We start from the raw sequence: 17591 nt of genomic DNA, 5'->3' as shown, positions 1-17591 counted from the left end.
ATCTCAGCTCACTGCAACCTCTGCCTCCTAGGTTCAAGCAATTCTCCTGCCTTAGCCTCCTCAGTAGCTGAGACTACAGGCACGCACAACCATGCCCGGCTAATTTTTTTTTTTTTTTTTTTTTTTAGTAGATACAGGTTTTCACCATGTTGGTCAGGCTGGTCTCAAACTCCTGACCTCAAATGATCTGCCTGCCTTGGCCTCCCAAAGTGTTAGGATTATAGGCGTAAACCACAACTTTAATGCTTTAAAAAATTCAATTAATAGTTTTACTTTGCATCCTTGTTCTTACCAATCCCCTAGTTTCCTCTTATTTCATACTGTTTTAATGCTTTACTTAACATTAGAAGAAATAAAATGAGGTTGATCATCAGGGAACATTAAAATCCCATTGGATAAATATCTATATAGTTTTTGCTTCTTAATAGGCACAAAACTACTACTATTTTCACTTTTTTTCTCATGTAGTTATAATGTGCGAGAGGAAAAAATAAACCTCAAGTTGCAAAATGTTATGCTGTATTTAGACATGAAACAGTTAAAGTGAAATTTTGATAGTATAGGGAGCAAAATGTTTATGTAAATGTACAATCATTTTGTAGTTGGCTGAAATGTGATCAATATTGAATGGAATGTTGCTATATTTAGCTTTAAAAGTGGCAAAAACTTAAATCTCTGTTCAAAGATTAATAATTTCTGAGTTCTCTTTTAAAAGACAAAAGAGCCAGTAATTTAATAAAGACAAGTGTTCAGATTTATTTGGAAATTCACAGTTTCTAATGGCACTACAGCTCTGTAGTTACATATTGAAAATTTTCTTTCCACAACACACAGACCACATAATTTCTCACTCTACCTCTGCTCTCATCTGGACCTCTTTTCAAGGGGCTTCTATAAAATCAGGCCCTCTTGCTCTGAATGGCTAATTGTGCAGACAGAAAAGAATTTAAATCTTCTAAAACACGCTGTTAACCTAAAGCAGCAACTTAAACAAACAAAAAAGGCTTTAAATAAGTCACATTACAAACAATACCCAAGAAAGGTATTAGACAAGTTTAAAAACAGTTATTACTAAAAGTGCTCAATAAGTTATAACTTAAACATCACAACACAAAATGGTCAATTCTCCCCCTTTCAAAAAGAAACATGTTCCACTTTCATTCATTACTGTACAACCACACTAAGAAATCATTGTATTCAAATAGAGTTGCTGCCAATTGTTTTTTTAAAGACAAAAAAAAAAAAAGACAGACACACTGACATCACGTATGTATTACCTCTGCACATTTGTAGCCAATACAAAGCAAACATCAAGGAATAATAATCCCTTTAGAGTTAACCAATTAGATGAAGCTTGACAAACTCACTAACTGGATCTGTGCATATGTACGCAGGCAGTGATTATATCATGATACTTGTACTAATTGGCCAAACCTTCAAATTTTATATTCGTACTAATAAAAACAGTGAAAGTTTGGAGGATTAGTGTTTATTGTGTATGTTTAAAATGTAAGCTAAAGAAAACCTTCACAAATGGTTGTGTTTAAAAGGTGAATTTGTCAAAAATTTGTTTGCATATATCAGTTGTTTGCAAAAAAAGATCCTGTAGGGTTTGTTTTTCCTCATTGAGTTAGAAACTAAGTAAGAAGTAATCCAGTCTGAATAAGTGAAAATAACAAGAGCATCACCATCTACCTGAAAGAACAGACTTAAAAATTCCAGTAAGTGTTCATTTCCAGTGAGTTTGCTAAACAAAGATCCAGTTGGCAAGTCTTTAGGATCTTTAGACTGTCTGACTCACACTGCTGAGCTTCAGGCACAGACCCCCTCAAAGCCTTGTAGTGTTTGTAGCTTCAAAAACCTAACAAAGTTATAAAAGAAATCAAATAACAGAAAAAGTTCTCCCTCCTCTTCCAGTGGCATTATAAATAGACAAAAGGCACATAAATATGGGAAGGTGCAAGAAATAGGAACAAAGCTAAAGGAAGAGGTTTAGGCTTTCATTCCTATCCCACCTAAGGAACTGGGCTTCCAAATTACTTTTGTCCCAGTAATTAATCTTGTGAAAAAACATCTTTATAAAATGTCTACCATTGTCCTTATAGGAAGTGATCAGTTTTGTAAAACTGTAGCTCATTAACCAAGATTGACACAATCCCATCTACTTTTTAAAAAGTCAGAAACCATAATTTCTGAATGCCTTTCCCATTAATATTTTCTCCCTCCCCAAACCCTTCAAATACCACAGACTGTTCTTCAAAGAAAACAAAAAAGTCTTCAGTATGAAAAGTTCAATTAATTTTAGATATGTCCCGAGACTGCTGTAACACCAAATGTTCCCACGGTGATCTCTTTGTTTCCTTTGATTATGTCATGCAGGCTCGGCAATGATCCCGACTTAGTCTGTATTAGAGTTTTTATCAGTTTTCCTTGGTCTTGAACTTTAGATCGCCTTCGTTTTAAAGCCCTCTTCTCAGTTTTTGTCTTTTGAGACTGTCCATTGCACAGACTTGTGCAAGCTGAAATGCCACAAAAATAGGACTCTTCTGACTGTGATGAAGTTTCTGAGCTTCCTTCAGATGGAGGACCTTTATAAGAAGAGTGATAAACTTCTCCCATATTAGAAAAATCTCTCTGGTTCGTAAAGGGCTTTCTTCCTTTTATGTCTCCATTGGCTATGGGGTGCAATGGTTCTGCAGGCTTTATGGTCTCAATTTTTTCAATTTTGTACTTGCAGCGCTTCTTCTATAACACAAGTAAAAGAAAAGTTAGTAATTATACTTCCCATAGTAACCTTATCAAACACCTAAAGAGCTGAGCAAACAGAGAAGTGCCACCTCCTGGTGAAAAGTAAAACAGTATTATAAACAGCACAGAACACATACATTGTTATGTTCTATGTAGATACTACCATCACCTTCCCATTTTGTAAATACTACTGAATCAAAACTCTTTAAATTGCTTACCTGCTACCTATGAATATAGGTTTAGGGAGTGATACTAATATCTGAATATCTACTAACTGCCAGATAGCATACAGTTTGCTTTCAAGTATTATGGCAGTTATTAACCCTGAAAGGTCGGTATTTTACCCTTGATTCTTAAATGAGAAAAGCAAGGTTCAGATGTTTGGTTCCTTGCCCAAGTTACAATGTAGTAAGTAGCCAGGTTGAGAAGGAATCTTAGGCTATTTTCCTACAAAGCCCAAGTTCTTTCACCTAGATGAAATTACTACTAATTAAAATTAGTATAACTTAATTTGAAAGGCAAAATGAAAAAGCAAAGACTCTGAAGCCAAAATATCCTAAGTACATTCCGAGTTGCTGTTTTTTCATTAAAAAAAACAATGAGGATAACATCATCTTCAGGTTGTGGTGAGGATTAGAGAAATGGTGCATGCTCTGTGCTTGGCATGCATTCGGTAATAAATAATGACAATCATCCAAGGATCAACAAATGTTTTTTGTAAAGGGTCAGACAGTAAATATTTTAGGCTTTGCAGGTCACATATTTTCTCTCTTGCATGCTGTTCTGTTTTATTTTATCCCTCTTTAAAAATCAGAAAATCTATTTGGCTCATGGCCCATATAAAATAGACTACATATGGCCTGTGGGTCACAGCTTGCTGACCCCTGTAAATATTTATTTACACCATTACCATGATAGAAAATACATATTCAATTAAAGACTACTTAAAGGTAATTACCTTGAACCTTTCAACCTCTTTTCTTCATTTATGATCACAAAACATAGCAATAAACTTAAAAAGAAATAAACAATTACCTTCTTTTCTGGAGAAAACTTGAGGGGTTCTACAATGTACAAATCATTTGGGTCTACTGTAAGTGAAAAAAAAAGCAGATGTAAAATACAAAGTGGATTTGGTGGATTTGCTATAATTACACACTGAAATAAGAAAAATCATTCCTTATTATCCTTTAGTAATAGAACCAATTAATTTATATCAGGTTAACTATGTATTTATGTATTTTAAATTAGTAAGCAAAAAGAGGCAAGGTGGAAGATGATACGATTCCTATACTTGACTGGTCATCTTCAAATAACTATACTTCCTTAAGTTGTTAACTAGTAGCTGGTTATCATCAACCAATACAATAAGGATCTTTCTTTGGGCCTAGCCCTACTCTTTTACCTGATAAGAAAAGAAACATTCCTGGGTAAGCTAACACCAAACCTGCAGATCATCTGAATACTTCCCTGAAGGACTAGCCTCTAAACTGTGTCACAAAGGTAGATTAACAATGTGCAACAAGTAGTCGTGACCATGTTTGGAAGTCAGTTAGAGAAATAAACACAAAAAGAGATCCATGATATTTTTCTGTTTATTACTATGATCAAAACTATGAAATCCTCTAAAAACAGCTTGAACGTGCAATATATATTACTAAGCAATAATGAATAAACACTTCTGACATAGTGAGTAAATTAGATTTATTAGTTTTAGCCCAAAGTTTCTAAGGTTTCATTACTCTAAGCAGATTCAAGATATATCCCTACCCCACCCCCACATTGACAAAATAGACACACATTTTTAAAAGAGAGGCTATGAGACTTTAATCCTATTCAATCCACTAAAAATAAACAATTTAAGGTCTGACAGAGACAAAAGCTTACACATAGCAAATTCACTATAAAAGCTTCCCATTTGGGAAATTTATTAACATAATTCAACCAATTGTAATTTTTTACATTATATTTCAGAGATTTGAGAAAGTCATCAAATATATGAAAATATCAAAACATCCCTCTAAACAGTCATTTCTATCAGATTACTAATCTTAATTTACTTTCTTTAAAAATGATGTATATTTCTAGAAACGGTTATGTTATTCAGATCAACCTCTACAATGAAAGCAACTAAGTAATGATAGTTTGTTTTCTTAAAAAAAAATCACTAAAAGCATTGAAAAGCTGCCAAGAAAGTAATCCCTAGGCTAAAACTGAAAGAAAAATGGGAACCCAGAGAGTCAAGTGGAAGACAAAAGTCATTTTTGCCCTGAAAACTTTTGCCAACACAAGAATATATGAACTCTGGTTCTCATGGTATCATAAGGGAATGGATCAGAAATCAGGTCCTAGGGCCCACCCAAAGTTTAGTGTCATAAGATACCATCTTCCTGGGTACAGCAAACTGAGACTCCAAAGGATTATACCCTCAGGGAAAGAATGAAACCATGCATGAACTTGCAGTACAAATTATCATCACCTGGTGGCCCAACAAACCTCAAGTCATGAATGTAAGATATTACACGAATGTAAAACACACAAATTCCCTCTCAAATAAGAACCTATATTCTAGGCCTCAAATATCGCTACAAATAATTTTCAAAGAGAAAAGTAGCACACAAAGACACAACGCATCTTGAGTAAGAGCTTACAAAGACAATGAACAGATTCACAAAAATTTAAGATACTAGATTTATCAAACACGAACTATAAAGACAATTATGCTTAATATGTCTAGAAAATAAGCTTGAAAATATCTGCAGGAAACAAATAACAAGGAAAATACAGACCTGGATTTTAAAAAAATACAAAAAGAACTCCTGGAAATGGAAAAAATAACTGAAATTGAAAAACCAACGAATAAACTTAGTAACAGTACGACTGCTAGCCTGGAAGCATATCAGAAGATATCATCCAAAATACAGCACAAAAAGTCAAAAAGGTGGAATGTTTACAAGACAGGGAAGATACACGGAGAAGTAATAAGTTAAATTAAATATGAGAATCTAAAAGAGACTGGGGTACAGGGAATATCTGGGAGGAAAAAATAATGGTTGAAAATTTCTCAATACCAATAAAAGAAACCTACCAATCCAGAGCTCCAAAGAGCCCCATAAATGTCAATGATAAAGAAAAAGGAGAATATTTCAGTTTTAACTAATGACAAATGAAAGCTCTCAAGAATAAAAAAAGTTAGTAAACATGTGGTAAATTTAAATGAACATTAAGTGTAAAAAGAAATACTTTGTTGAGTTAAAATTAAGCAGAAAAAATAGAATTAAAATATACAAGAACAGTAACACAAATAAGACTTGGGACAAATAAGAGTTTTAAGATCTATGTAGGCCGGGTGCGGTGGCTCACGCCTGTAATCCCAACACTTTGGGAGGCCGAGGAGGGTGGATCACGAGGTCAGGAGATCGAGACCATCCTGGCTAACTATAAGACGTGAAACCCCATCTCTACTAAAAATACAAAAGTTAGCCGGGCGTGGTGGCAGGCGCCTGTAGTCCCAGCTACTCCAGAGGCTGAGGCAGGAGAATGGCGTGAACCTGGGAGGCGGAGCTTGCAGTGAGCTGAGATCGCGCCACTGCACTCCAGCCTGGGCAACAGAGCGAGACTCTGTCCCAAAAAATAAAAAAATAAAAAATAAAAAAGATCTATGTATTGTTCAGGAGAAGATACAAGTATTGATGAACTTGAGACTTTGGCAAACATTACTTCTAGGGTAACTAGTAAAAGAACAGAACCAGTACACAACTTCCAACATAAGGGCAGTAAAAGGGAATATTTACTTCCTTCCCCAGTAAAAAATCTTAATGAAAGCATGGAAGGGGAATAAAAGAAAATAAAAGGGATACCCCTGCCCATCTAATTGTTATAACCCTTACATACCAAAATCCAACACGAGAAAATATTACATGCCAATCTTATTCATATAGGTGCAAAATTCCTAAATAATTATCTAACAAAATTATGTGGAAATAATACATACAATACAAAATTCACACACATATATATCATGACCAACTGGTATTTAAAATGCAATATAAGTTTAACATTAGAAAATTGAATATAACTCATGTTTGTAACATAAAAAATGAAAATAAAATCTAATATAAAAAATCTACAAAATACCTATGACAATAGGTAACACATAATGACAAAATACATAATAAAAAATCCACAAAACATCTATGACAAATATAATCTTAGCAGTAAAACACTGTAAGCTTTCCCTTTGGATCAAGACAAAGATGCCTATCAATTACTTTTAACACTGCTGAAAATGCAAGCTAACACAGTTAAGAAAGCAAAGGAAATAAAAGCTATAAGGACTGCAAAGGAAAAAACAAAACTGTCTTTGTTCTCAGTATCTGTACCTGTATTCACTGAAAATCCAAAACAATCTGCAAGTGAACTAGTAAAACGACATTGCTTATATAGAAAGTTCACCTTAAAATTCACGTAAAATCTTAAGCGACCTCAAATAAGGAAAAGAGTTTTAAAAAGAACGAAGTTAGATAACTCACACTTCTAGATTTCAAAACACATTACAAAGGTATAGTAATCAACGTGGTAGAGTACTGGCATGAACACAAATACACCAATAGCACAAAATAAAGAACCCAGAGATAAGCCCTCATGTACATGGTCAACTCATTTTTAAGAAGGGTGCTAAGACCACTCAATGGGAAAAGGATAGTCTCTTCAACAAATGGTGCTGGAAAAACTGAATATTCACATTCAAAAGGATGAAACTGGACCCTTATCTTATACTATATACAAAAATTAATATAAAATAGATTAAAGACCTAAATCTATAAAAGTCTTAGAAGAAAACATAGGGGAAAAGCTTCATGACCTTGAACTTGATGATTTCTTGGCTATGACCCCAAAGTACAGACAACAAAAACACAATAGACACATGGGACTTCATCAAACTTAAAAACTGTACATCCAAGGACACAATTCAAACAGTGAAAAAGCAACCTAAAGGATGAAAGAAAATATTTGCAAATCATATTATCTAAAGGGGGTTATAATCCAGAATGGAGGTTATAAAGAATTCCCGAACTTATTAAAACAAAAAAATCAAACAATCCAACTAAAAAATGGGCAAAGAGATATCTGTGTACCCCTGAACAGCACTACTCACACAACAGCCAAGCGGGGAAGCAATCCAAATGTCCACTTACAGATGAATGGATAAAGGAAATGAGGTATATAAATACCACAGATTGAATATTATTCACCTTTTAAGAGGAAAAAAATTCTATCACACGCTATAATATAGATGAACCTTGAGGACATTATGTTGAGTGAAATAAGCCAATCACAGAAAGAAAAATACTGTATGAGTTCACTTATATGGGGTATCTGATGTAGCTGAATTCACAGAAACAGAAAATAGAATAGTGGTTGCCAGGGACTGAGGGAAGGAGAAAAGGGGAACTGGTTAATGGACACAGTTCACGTTTGCAAGACGAAAACATTCTGAAGATCTGTTTCAAAACAATGTAAATATACTTACTATTAATGAATTGTGCACTTAAAAATTGTTAAAATGATAAATTTTATGTGATTTTATCACAGTAAGAAAAGACATGATCTCTCCCACAGAGCTTAGAAGTGACAATAAGGCAAGTAAAAATAGGCAAAATCAAAGCATACTATGATAAGTGCCGTAACAAGAAAACTTATCAAACAATAGAAGAAATAAATGAATTAACTGTTGGTGAACCAGGACTAAAGTCAGTCTCCTACCTACTCTACTCAACTTCCTTTACTGGTGAAGATACACCAAGATGACACTGTTGTTTAAAATAGAAGTAATTCTATTATCAGGTGCAAAGAGCTAATCTGTTTGGCCCTAAAAAACTGGATAAAGAGAAGAGAAATTGTAAGATAGTCATGATTTCACTCAAGACTAGAAATGCTGAGAAGTAAAAATCTAATGTATTTCCTAATTGCATGGGTACACCTCAAATAAGGAATGTCTTAGAATATGAAGTAATTGTAACTCTCATACGCAGCTGATAGAAGGGCAAATTCATACAACAGTGTGGAAAACTGTACGACAGTATTTACTAAAACTGAACACACATATATCCTATGATCCACCAATCCCATTTCCAGTATATACCTAACAGAAATGCACAGGTGTTTACCAAAAGTATGTAACAACTTCAAAATGAAAATAATCTAAATGTAAATGAATAATGTACAGTATATGTATATAATGGAATACTGTAAGGAAAAAAAACCAAACAAATGACTGTAGTCAATGGCATGGTGAATATCACAATGGTTAGACATCAAAATACTGGCTATTTTGGGAAAGGATGGGCAGTGACTAAAAGAACACAAGTAAGTTTTTGAGGTGCTAATGTTCTACTTCTTAATTTAGGTGTTATTTGCACAGCTGTATTCAGTTTGTGAAAATTCATTGTTTCACATATAATTATACTTTCTTGTATGTAATACTTAAAATTTCACTTATAAAAGACATGTCAACCAAAAGAAAAAGAAAAAAGCAAGGAGGAAGAAGAGATTTACTAGCCTTAAGTAAACACACATGTAATGGGTTAAGTCTGTAAAACTCTGTAATAATAATAAACCAGTGAAGCCCAGGAATGATTACTTGAATAATTTAATCAATTGAAACATGCCACTCAGTTACTAAATCCTACAACCAATGATTAAGAAAGCACTCCTAAATAAAATATGTAATTTAGTTATTTTAATATTAGTATGACAACAAATTTCTAATTCTCTTAATAAGCATTAATTACAAGATACTGAAATAGGAAAATATCCACTCAGTACACATCCATTCATTTAAATGTATTTATTTAGCGTTAAGACAATGGAACCTAATTATAGGTTCTGGGGCTAAAAAAAGAGACCAGATTTTTGTTCAGAAAGTGCCTCATAGTCCTAAACTAGAGACAAAAGCGGTCCTACCTGTATAAGAAGAGGAGGCAGAAAAGCACAGGATGCTATGGGAGCACATTCAGGTTTTCCATATCTGTTGAACTTTCTCAAACATCCCTTTCTAAAAAGAAATACTTCTAAACAGGAGCATGTGCAAACAAAGCTACCAACTGCTAATTAAACTAAGCCCCCCTCCCTACCCTCTGGGCTTTTAGGAACAAAGACAAATATAAAATGTGAAAATGATAAAGTGGCTTTGACATAGCACAAAGACAAAGGCTACTTGTATCCATTTTTTGTTGCAGATGGTCATGAACACAACACTGACATTATATTTATGCCAGAAGCTAGTTTCATGTTTATATATACATATTATATATCCACAAAAATCTACCTTCTTTGCCAGTTAACTGTAGAGACTTGGATCTCATGAGTGGGAATGAAGTTCTTCTTTTCAAATTCATGTCATCGTAGGAAGAGAAACACCTAACACATTAAGAAAAACACATATTGGTTACAACGAGTAAAGTACTTATAATTTACTCTTTTGTTGAGGCTACACAGAGGTTATTGAGAACTGTACATACCACACAGGACTAACTCTAACACTCCAGTTATTGCTAATACAGGTGAAAAAAAAATTTTAAAGATCTTTATCTAAAAGGTACTGTATTAAAATATGTATTCTCTTCTTCCTTTGAATTCCACATTTGAGAATCTTTCTCAACCAAATATTTCAAGGGTTTCATGCACTTACTATTAGTGTTTTCTCTATTATAGTCTACAGAGCCAGATTAGACATAGGACCATCTTACTATTCAATGATGTTTTTAATGTTTTGGTTTCAAGATAATCATATAGGGAAATAAATTACCTCAGTCTCCCTTTATTTGCTTAAAACTTCTCAAAAATATATAAAGCATAGTAAAAAAATAAAATTGTGAAATATAATACTGACATTACCTTTTAGGGCTTGGATACTGATTACTTTTAGGAAGTTTTGAAATATAATCTCCATCAAATTGAGAAGTGTTTCGACAACGCTGCATACAAAGCATCAGTCCCAAGACAACACAAAGAACCAAAGATATGACAAGATAGCTTTGTCGATCTGAAACCTGAGATAAGAAGAGGGTTAAATAATCATCATAGGAAATCATATTAGGAAAAATATGATTTGATATCTAAAAATCAAAGGAACAATCATTTTAAGTATATATATATTTTTATGAGACAGGGTCTCGCTCTGTCGCCCAGGCTGGAGTGCAGTGGTGCGATCTCCGGCTCACTGCAAGCTCCGCCTCCCTGGTTCACGCCATTCTCCTGCCTCAGCCTTCCGAGTAGCTGTGACTACCGCTGCCCGCCACCACGCCTGGCTAATTTTTTGTATTTTCTTTTTGGTAGAGATGGGGTTTCACCATGTTAGCCAGGATGGTTTCGATCTCCTGACCTCGTGATGCACCTGCCTCGGCCTCCCAAAGTGCTGGGATTACAGGCTTGAGCCACCGCGCCCAGCCCATTTTAAGTATTTTTTTTAATGTGCTTCAAAGACCAGAAATGCAAGGCATGCTCTTTGAAAATAAACTATGACATTTAAAAAAAATTCTTTGCAGCATTCCAATTCTTTCTATAGGAGTGAAACCTATGGAAAAGTTTTAGAAATAAAACAATAAATATATTTACACCTTTACCTATCTCACCAATTGTTAACATTTTGTCACATTTGGTCTGTCTTTCCATTTACACTATCTCCTCCTCAGGGAGAAAAAATAATTGTGCTTTTACCCAGTCTTTCCCATCTTATAAAAATGAACTATCAACCAGCCAGTTATTTAAGCCCACAACTTGGAGATCAACCTTAATTCCTCAAAGCTTATCTTTCCACAACTTAAAAATATTCTGAATTCAATAAGTTTACACTATTCTCCACTTTTAAAATCCTATTGTAAATCAACACCATCTCGTTCAGGTTACTGCAATTACTTTTTTTTTTTTTTTGAGACAGAGCCTTGCTCTGTTGCCCAGGCTGGAATGCAGTGGTGTGACCTTGGCTTACTGCAACCTCTACCTCCCAGGTTCAAGCGATTCTCCTGCCTTGACCTCCCAAGTTGCTGGGATTACAGGCACATGCCACCACACTGGCTAATTTTCTTGTATTTTTAGTAGAGATGGTGTTTCATCATGTTGGCCAGGCTGGTCTCCAACTCCTGACCGCGACTGATCTGACCGCCTGGACCTCCTAAAGTGCTGGGATTACAGGTGAAAGCCATCATGCCTGACCTGCAATTACCTCTTAATTGATTTCCTGTCTGCTTCTGCTCCTGCTGTTCCCCAACAGGCAATACTCCACAGAGCAACAAATGGAGAGTTTCTCAAAGTGCTAAGCATTAATGACATGATCCATATCACTTCTTAATACTTTCCAATGATACAATGATTCAAATAAAATATTCAAACTCTAAATTGTCTACAAAGTCCTACATGACAAGGCCTCTGCCAATATCTTGAACCCATTTCTTAGCTTCACTTCTCTCACTCACTCCGCTCCAGTCATATCATTCTTTCTGCTCTCAAACACATTACACTGTTTCTACTCTCCAGTCCTTTGCCCTAGTTCTGCTAGAAACAGGTTATCATTCCAGGCAATGTGTGGCTGCTAACTCCTCTTGAGTACTTAGTTGTAATACCATCTTCCTCAGATAAGCTCTCCAAGATCACTCTAAAGTAGCATCCCTTACTGCCACCACCCTACACACACACACATTTAATTTTCTTCACAGTATGTATCACTAGGAGAAATTATCATCTATTTATTTATTTACTATATGTATTCTATCCCTCCCCCAGGACGTAAACCCTGTGAGGCCAGGGACTATTACCTAACCGTATGCCACAACCTAGGTGTGTACAGCTCACACTTCACATATGCTAGATGCTCAATAAAAAGGTTTTAAATCAATGAAATTTTTGCTTTGTTAAGCAACTTTATAAGCCTTTTTGAATTGAAAATGAAGTACGTGTTGCTACTATCAATGTTTACAAAAAGCCTGCTAGAAGTTTCATACCTATATTATAGGTATGACCTAAATTATGAAAGCCATATTTTATAAAGACTATGATAATATATTTCCAAAACTTAAAAATGCCATATTCTGTTTTTTTAAAAGTTCACTACAAATTACAATTTTGTTTGGTCAAAGTTTTAGGTACCATGTTCATGTTAACAAGCCTGACTTTATGACAATCTCTATACATGCATTGGGTCTCACAATACCAGCAGTAACAATTACCTCCCGTTTCAATTCTGCTACTGTTGCTGATAAATTTGAAACAAGCTGTGTCATGTTGGTCAGCTGTGCCTGTAGCAACTGGATGGCTTCAGTTTGCCGCTGATCCTACAATAAAGGAACTTATTTTTCTTTGAATATTAACTACAAACTATTAACGTTAAAAACTGAAGTAAAATAATCTTAAAAAACTCCATTATTTCAAAACAAATATATTAATAGGAATCTCAATGAGTAAGTAAACTTTGAAATTTTAGAAATAAAACACTTGAAGTATCTGAGACTGTGTCTAACCCTCCCCAACAAGAATTATTACTTATTTATTTATTTTTTTGCCACTCACTGCTACAACATGAAATACTGTATAACAGAAGTTGGTAAATTACTTTTCAAATTAACATGGGTTCTATAAATAAACTAGCACATAACCAGAAATATTTAAAAGTCACTTAGCGTTTTAAAGCAAAGCAGTTGGCACAAAGACAAACTGAAAAGTTTCTGAAGAATGTTTTTGGTTATAAAGTAGGCTCAAAACCAAGTTTTAAAAATTTCTTTCATAGCATATTATGTTAGAACTTAGGATGGGACACAGTGGAATATCTATAATTGTTCATCTAACCAATGCTAAAATATCACCAATGAAAGAAATGCATCAAAAATGCCTATCTTTCCATTTGTTTTAGGCAGCACTGAATTTTAGAAGCTTTTATAATCAACAAAGATGTCTTGTTTATAATATAATTGGTATGCATACTTTAGGGAATTATACATCACATTCATAGTTATGACTTTGTATTAGGGAGACTTAAACTGAAAATTTGAACTTATTAATAAAGTTAAGGAGGAGGAAACAAGGGCAGGAAGAAGGCAAGGAAATATAAAACTCTTTCAGGACCCTATATGAAATATCTACATAACTATTATTCTAGACCTAAGTTTTTTACATTTTGATTCAAAAAAGTTTTAAGTCTCAGCTGTGTACCTGTGTGCGGAGAGTTTTATACAAAACTACAGCAAAAGATTTCACTTACTTCCCTTACTGTGATCCACTATGGTACTTTCTATCCTACCTCATCTTTCCAAAATGCTAAATGTGACTTTTTAAATTATTTCTTTCGAATCCTGACTTACATTTGACTCTGATAAATTCAAGACATTTATAAACATTTAAAGGACAAGCTATTAAAGTTAATACGTTAACACTTCTAATCAGGATTAACTTCCAATACTATTAATATGCAACTTTGTTGAAAAGTACTTCAGTAAGTCTTTGAGACACAAGACATTGACGTTACATATCAACAAAGAGAAAATACACAGAAGGGGGCATTTGTATTCAAACTAATGAAAGCTAAATAAAACACTGTGTTCATGAGTCAGAAGTCTTAATATTAAGATGACAATTATGTAAATTAATCTATAAATTCATCAACATAATCCCAATCAAGATTCCATTTTTTTTGGTAGAGATTAACAAGCTGAGCCTGAAATCCATACAGAAATGCAAAAAACTACTACAGCCAAAACAATCCTGTAAATAATAATTGGAGGACTTAACATTACCTGACTTAAGATGTTAATATGAAGCTACAACAAATATAACATTGTGTTATTACCTTAAAGACAGACAAACAGATCAACAGAACAAAAGCCCAGAAACAGACCCACATATATATGGTTAACTGATTTTTATCAAATGTACAAAGGAAATTCTGTGGAGAAAGGACACTCATTCCAACAAATGACTCCAGAACAAATGGATGTCTATATGCTTTGCTCTTCTGACCCTGACTTTCCAAAAAGAACTTTGATCCATACCCTGTAACACATAAAAGTTAACTCAAAATGAATCATGGGCCTAATATAAAACTAAAACTATTAAGCTTCCAGAAAAAAACAAAGGAAAAAATCTTTGTGATTCTGCATTAGGCAAAGATTCATAGAGCAAGAAGAAAACTGATATATTGGGCCTCAACAAATCAAAAGCTTCTGCTCTTCAAACCACACTGTAAAGAGAATAAGAAAACAAGTAATGGATTGGGAGAAAATATTTGCAAAGTGTATCTTCAATTTATAATGTGCCATGAATAGGAGAGTAAGATGCACCTAACAAAACTCTGCAGTATAAGGCCTCCTCACTTCACCATCCCCTAGTCCCAAATAACCTTTTAGAAAAGTATAAAATTTCTTTATTATGTGATAACACACTTATCACACTAGAGGTGCAATATTGGAATAGTTCCCTTAAAATCAACAAGATGGGGGAATGGTCATAATTACCAGTCCTGTTGCATCACTATATAACTCTAGCCAAGAGATAGGGAAAAAAAATAAAAAGGTATGACGATCAAAAAGAAGAAACAAAGCTGTTCTTACTTGCAGTCAATAAGATTATCTACATTAAAAAAAAATGCACACACACACAATTTTAGAGTTTAACAAAGTTGCAGGAAAGTCCTCTGCATTTCTACCTAACACACACACACAATGTACTATGAATAACGCTCAAGAAAACTTTCTCGGAAGGTTCCAAGATGGTCGAATAGGAAAGTTCCAGTCTACAGCTCCCAGCATCAGCGAGGCAGAAGACAGGTGATTTCTGCATTTCCAACTGAAGTACCAGGTTCATTTCACTGGGGCTTATTGGACAGTGGGTATAGCCCACAGAGTGTGAGCTGAAGCAGGGCAGGGCATCACCTCACCCACGAAGCACAAGGAGTTGGGGAATTCCCTTTCCTAGCCAAGGGAAGCCGTGACAGATGGAACCTGGAAAATCGTGACACTCCCACCCAAATACTGCACTTTTCCAATGGTCTTAGGAAACAGCACACCAGGAGATTATATCCTGCGCCTGGCTTGGAGGGTCCCATGCCGACAGAGCTTCACTCATTGCTAGCACAGCAGTCTGAGATCAAACTGCAAGGCAGCAGCGAGGCTGGGGGAGGGGTGTCCGCCACTGCTGAGGCTTGAGTAGGTAAACAAAGTGGCCGGGAAGCTCGAACTGGGTGGAGCCCACCACAGCTCAAGGATGCTTGCCTGCCTCTGGAGACTCCACCTCTGGGGACAGGGCATAGCTGAACAAAAGGCAGCAGAAACTTCTGCAGACTTGAACGTCCCTGTCTGACAGCTTTGAAGCAAGTAGTGGTTCTCTCAGCACGGAGTTTGAGATCTGAGAACGGACAGACTGCGCCTCCTCAAGTAGGTCCCTGACCCCCGTGTAGCCTAACTGGGAGACACCTCCCAGTAGGGGTCGACTGACACCTCCTATAGCCGGGTGCCCCTCTGAGACAAAGCTTCCAGAGAAAGGATTGGGCAGCAACATTTGCTGTTCTACAATATTTGCTGTTCTGCAGCCTCCGCTGGTGATACCCTGGCAAACAGGGTCTGGAGTAGACCTCCAGCAAACTCCAACAGACCTGCAGCTGAGGGTCCTGACTGTTAAAGGGAAAACTAACACACTGAAAGGACATCCACACCAAAACCTCATCTGTATGTCACCATCATCAAAGACCAAAGGCAGAAAAAAACACAAAGATGGGGAGAAACCAGAGCAGAAAGGCTGAAAATTTTAAAAATCAGAGCACCTCTTCTCCAAAGAACACAGCTCATCACCAGCAACAGAACAAAGCTGGACAGAGAATGACTTTGACAAGTTCACAGAAGTAGGCTTCAGACAATCGGTAATAACAAACTTCTCTGAGCTACAGGAGGATGTTCGAACCCATCGCAAAGAAGCTAAAAATCTTGAAAAAAGATTAGACGAATGGCTAACTAGAATAAAAGCATAGAGAAGACCTTAAATGACCTCATAGAGCTGAAAACCATGGCACGAGAACTACGTGATGCATGCACAAGCTTCAGTAGCCAATTCAATCAAGTGGAAGAAAGGGTACCAGTGATTGAAGATCAAATAAATGAAATGAAGCGAGAAGAGAAGTTTAGAGAAAAAAGAGTAAAAAGAAATGAACAAAGACTCCAAGAAATATGGGACTATGTGAAAAGACCAAATCTGCATTTGATTTGCGTACCTGAAAGTGACGGGGAGAATGGAACCAAGTTGGAAAACACTCTTCAGGATATTATCCAGGAGAACTTCCCCAACCTAGCAAGGCAGGCCAACATTCAAATACAGGAAACACAGAGAACGTCATAAAGATACTCCCTGAGAAGAGCAACTCCAAGACACTAACTGTCAGATTCATCAAAGTTGAAATGAAGGAAAAAACGTTAAGGGCAGCCAGAGGGAAAGGTCGGGTTACCCACAAAGGGAAGCCCATCAGACTAACAGTGGATCTCTTGGCAGAAACTCTACAAGCCAGAAGAAAGTGGGGGCCAATATTCAACATCCTTAAAGAAAACAGTGTTCAACCCAGAATTTCATATCCAGCCAAACTAAGCTTCATAAGTGAAGGAGAAATAAAATCCTTTACAGACAAGCAAACGCTGACAGATTTTGTCACCACCAGGCCTGCCTTAAAAGAGCTCCTAAAGGAAGCATTAAACATGGAAAGGAACAACCAGTACCAGCCACTGCAAAAACATGCCAAATTGTAAAGACCATCGATGCCAGGAAGAAACTGCATCAACTAACGAGCAAAATAACCAGCTAACGTCATAATG

At 35.7% G+C, this 17591-nt stretch overlaps 1 protein-coding gene across 1 annotated transcript in view; it reads right to left on the bottom strand.

Annotated features, from left to right (window-relative positions):
* Positions 1-731: 731 nt before the first annotated feature.
* SUCO (SUN domain containing ossification factor) overlaps positions 732-17591 on the bottom strand; it is a 79556-nt gene continuing 62696 nt past the window's right edge. Inside the window, exons 18-22 of the mRNA XM_017866867.1 lie at positions 12975-13079; positions 10648-10802; positions 10079-10170; positions 3784-3839; positions 732-2745 (exon numbers count right to left, since the gene is read on the bottom strand). Coding sequence (XP_017722356.1) covers positions 2302-2745; positions 3784-3839; positions 10079-10170; positions 10648-10802; positions 12975-13079 — 852 coding nt within the window. The 3' untranslated portion in view covers positions 732-2301. The remainder of the gene's footprint in view (positions 2746-3783; positions 3840-10078; positions 10171-10647; positions 10803-12974; positions 13080-17591) is intronic.

Source organism: Rhinopithecus bieti, unplaced genomic scaffold (genome assembly GCF_001698545.2).
Source record: "Rhinopithecus bieti isolate Rb0 unplaced genomic scaffold, ASM169854v2 scaffold_1853, whole genome shotgun sequence".
NCBI lineage: Eukaryota > Metazoa > Chordata > Mammalia > Primates > Cercopithecidae > Rhinopithecus > Rhinopithecus bieti.
The sequence above is the reverse complement of the archived record's forward strand: the minus strand, read 5'-3'. Positions and strand labels throughout refer to the sequence as shown.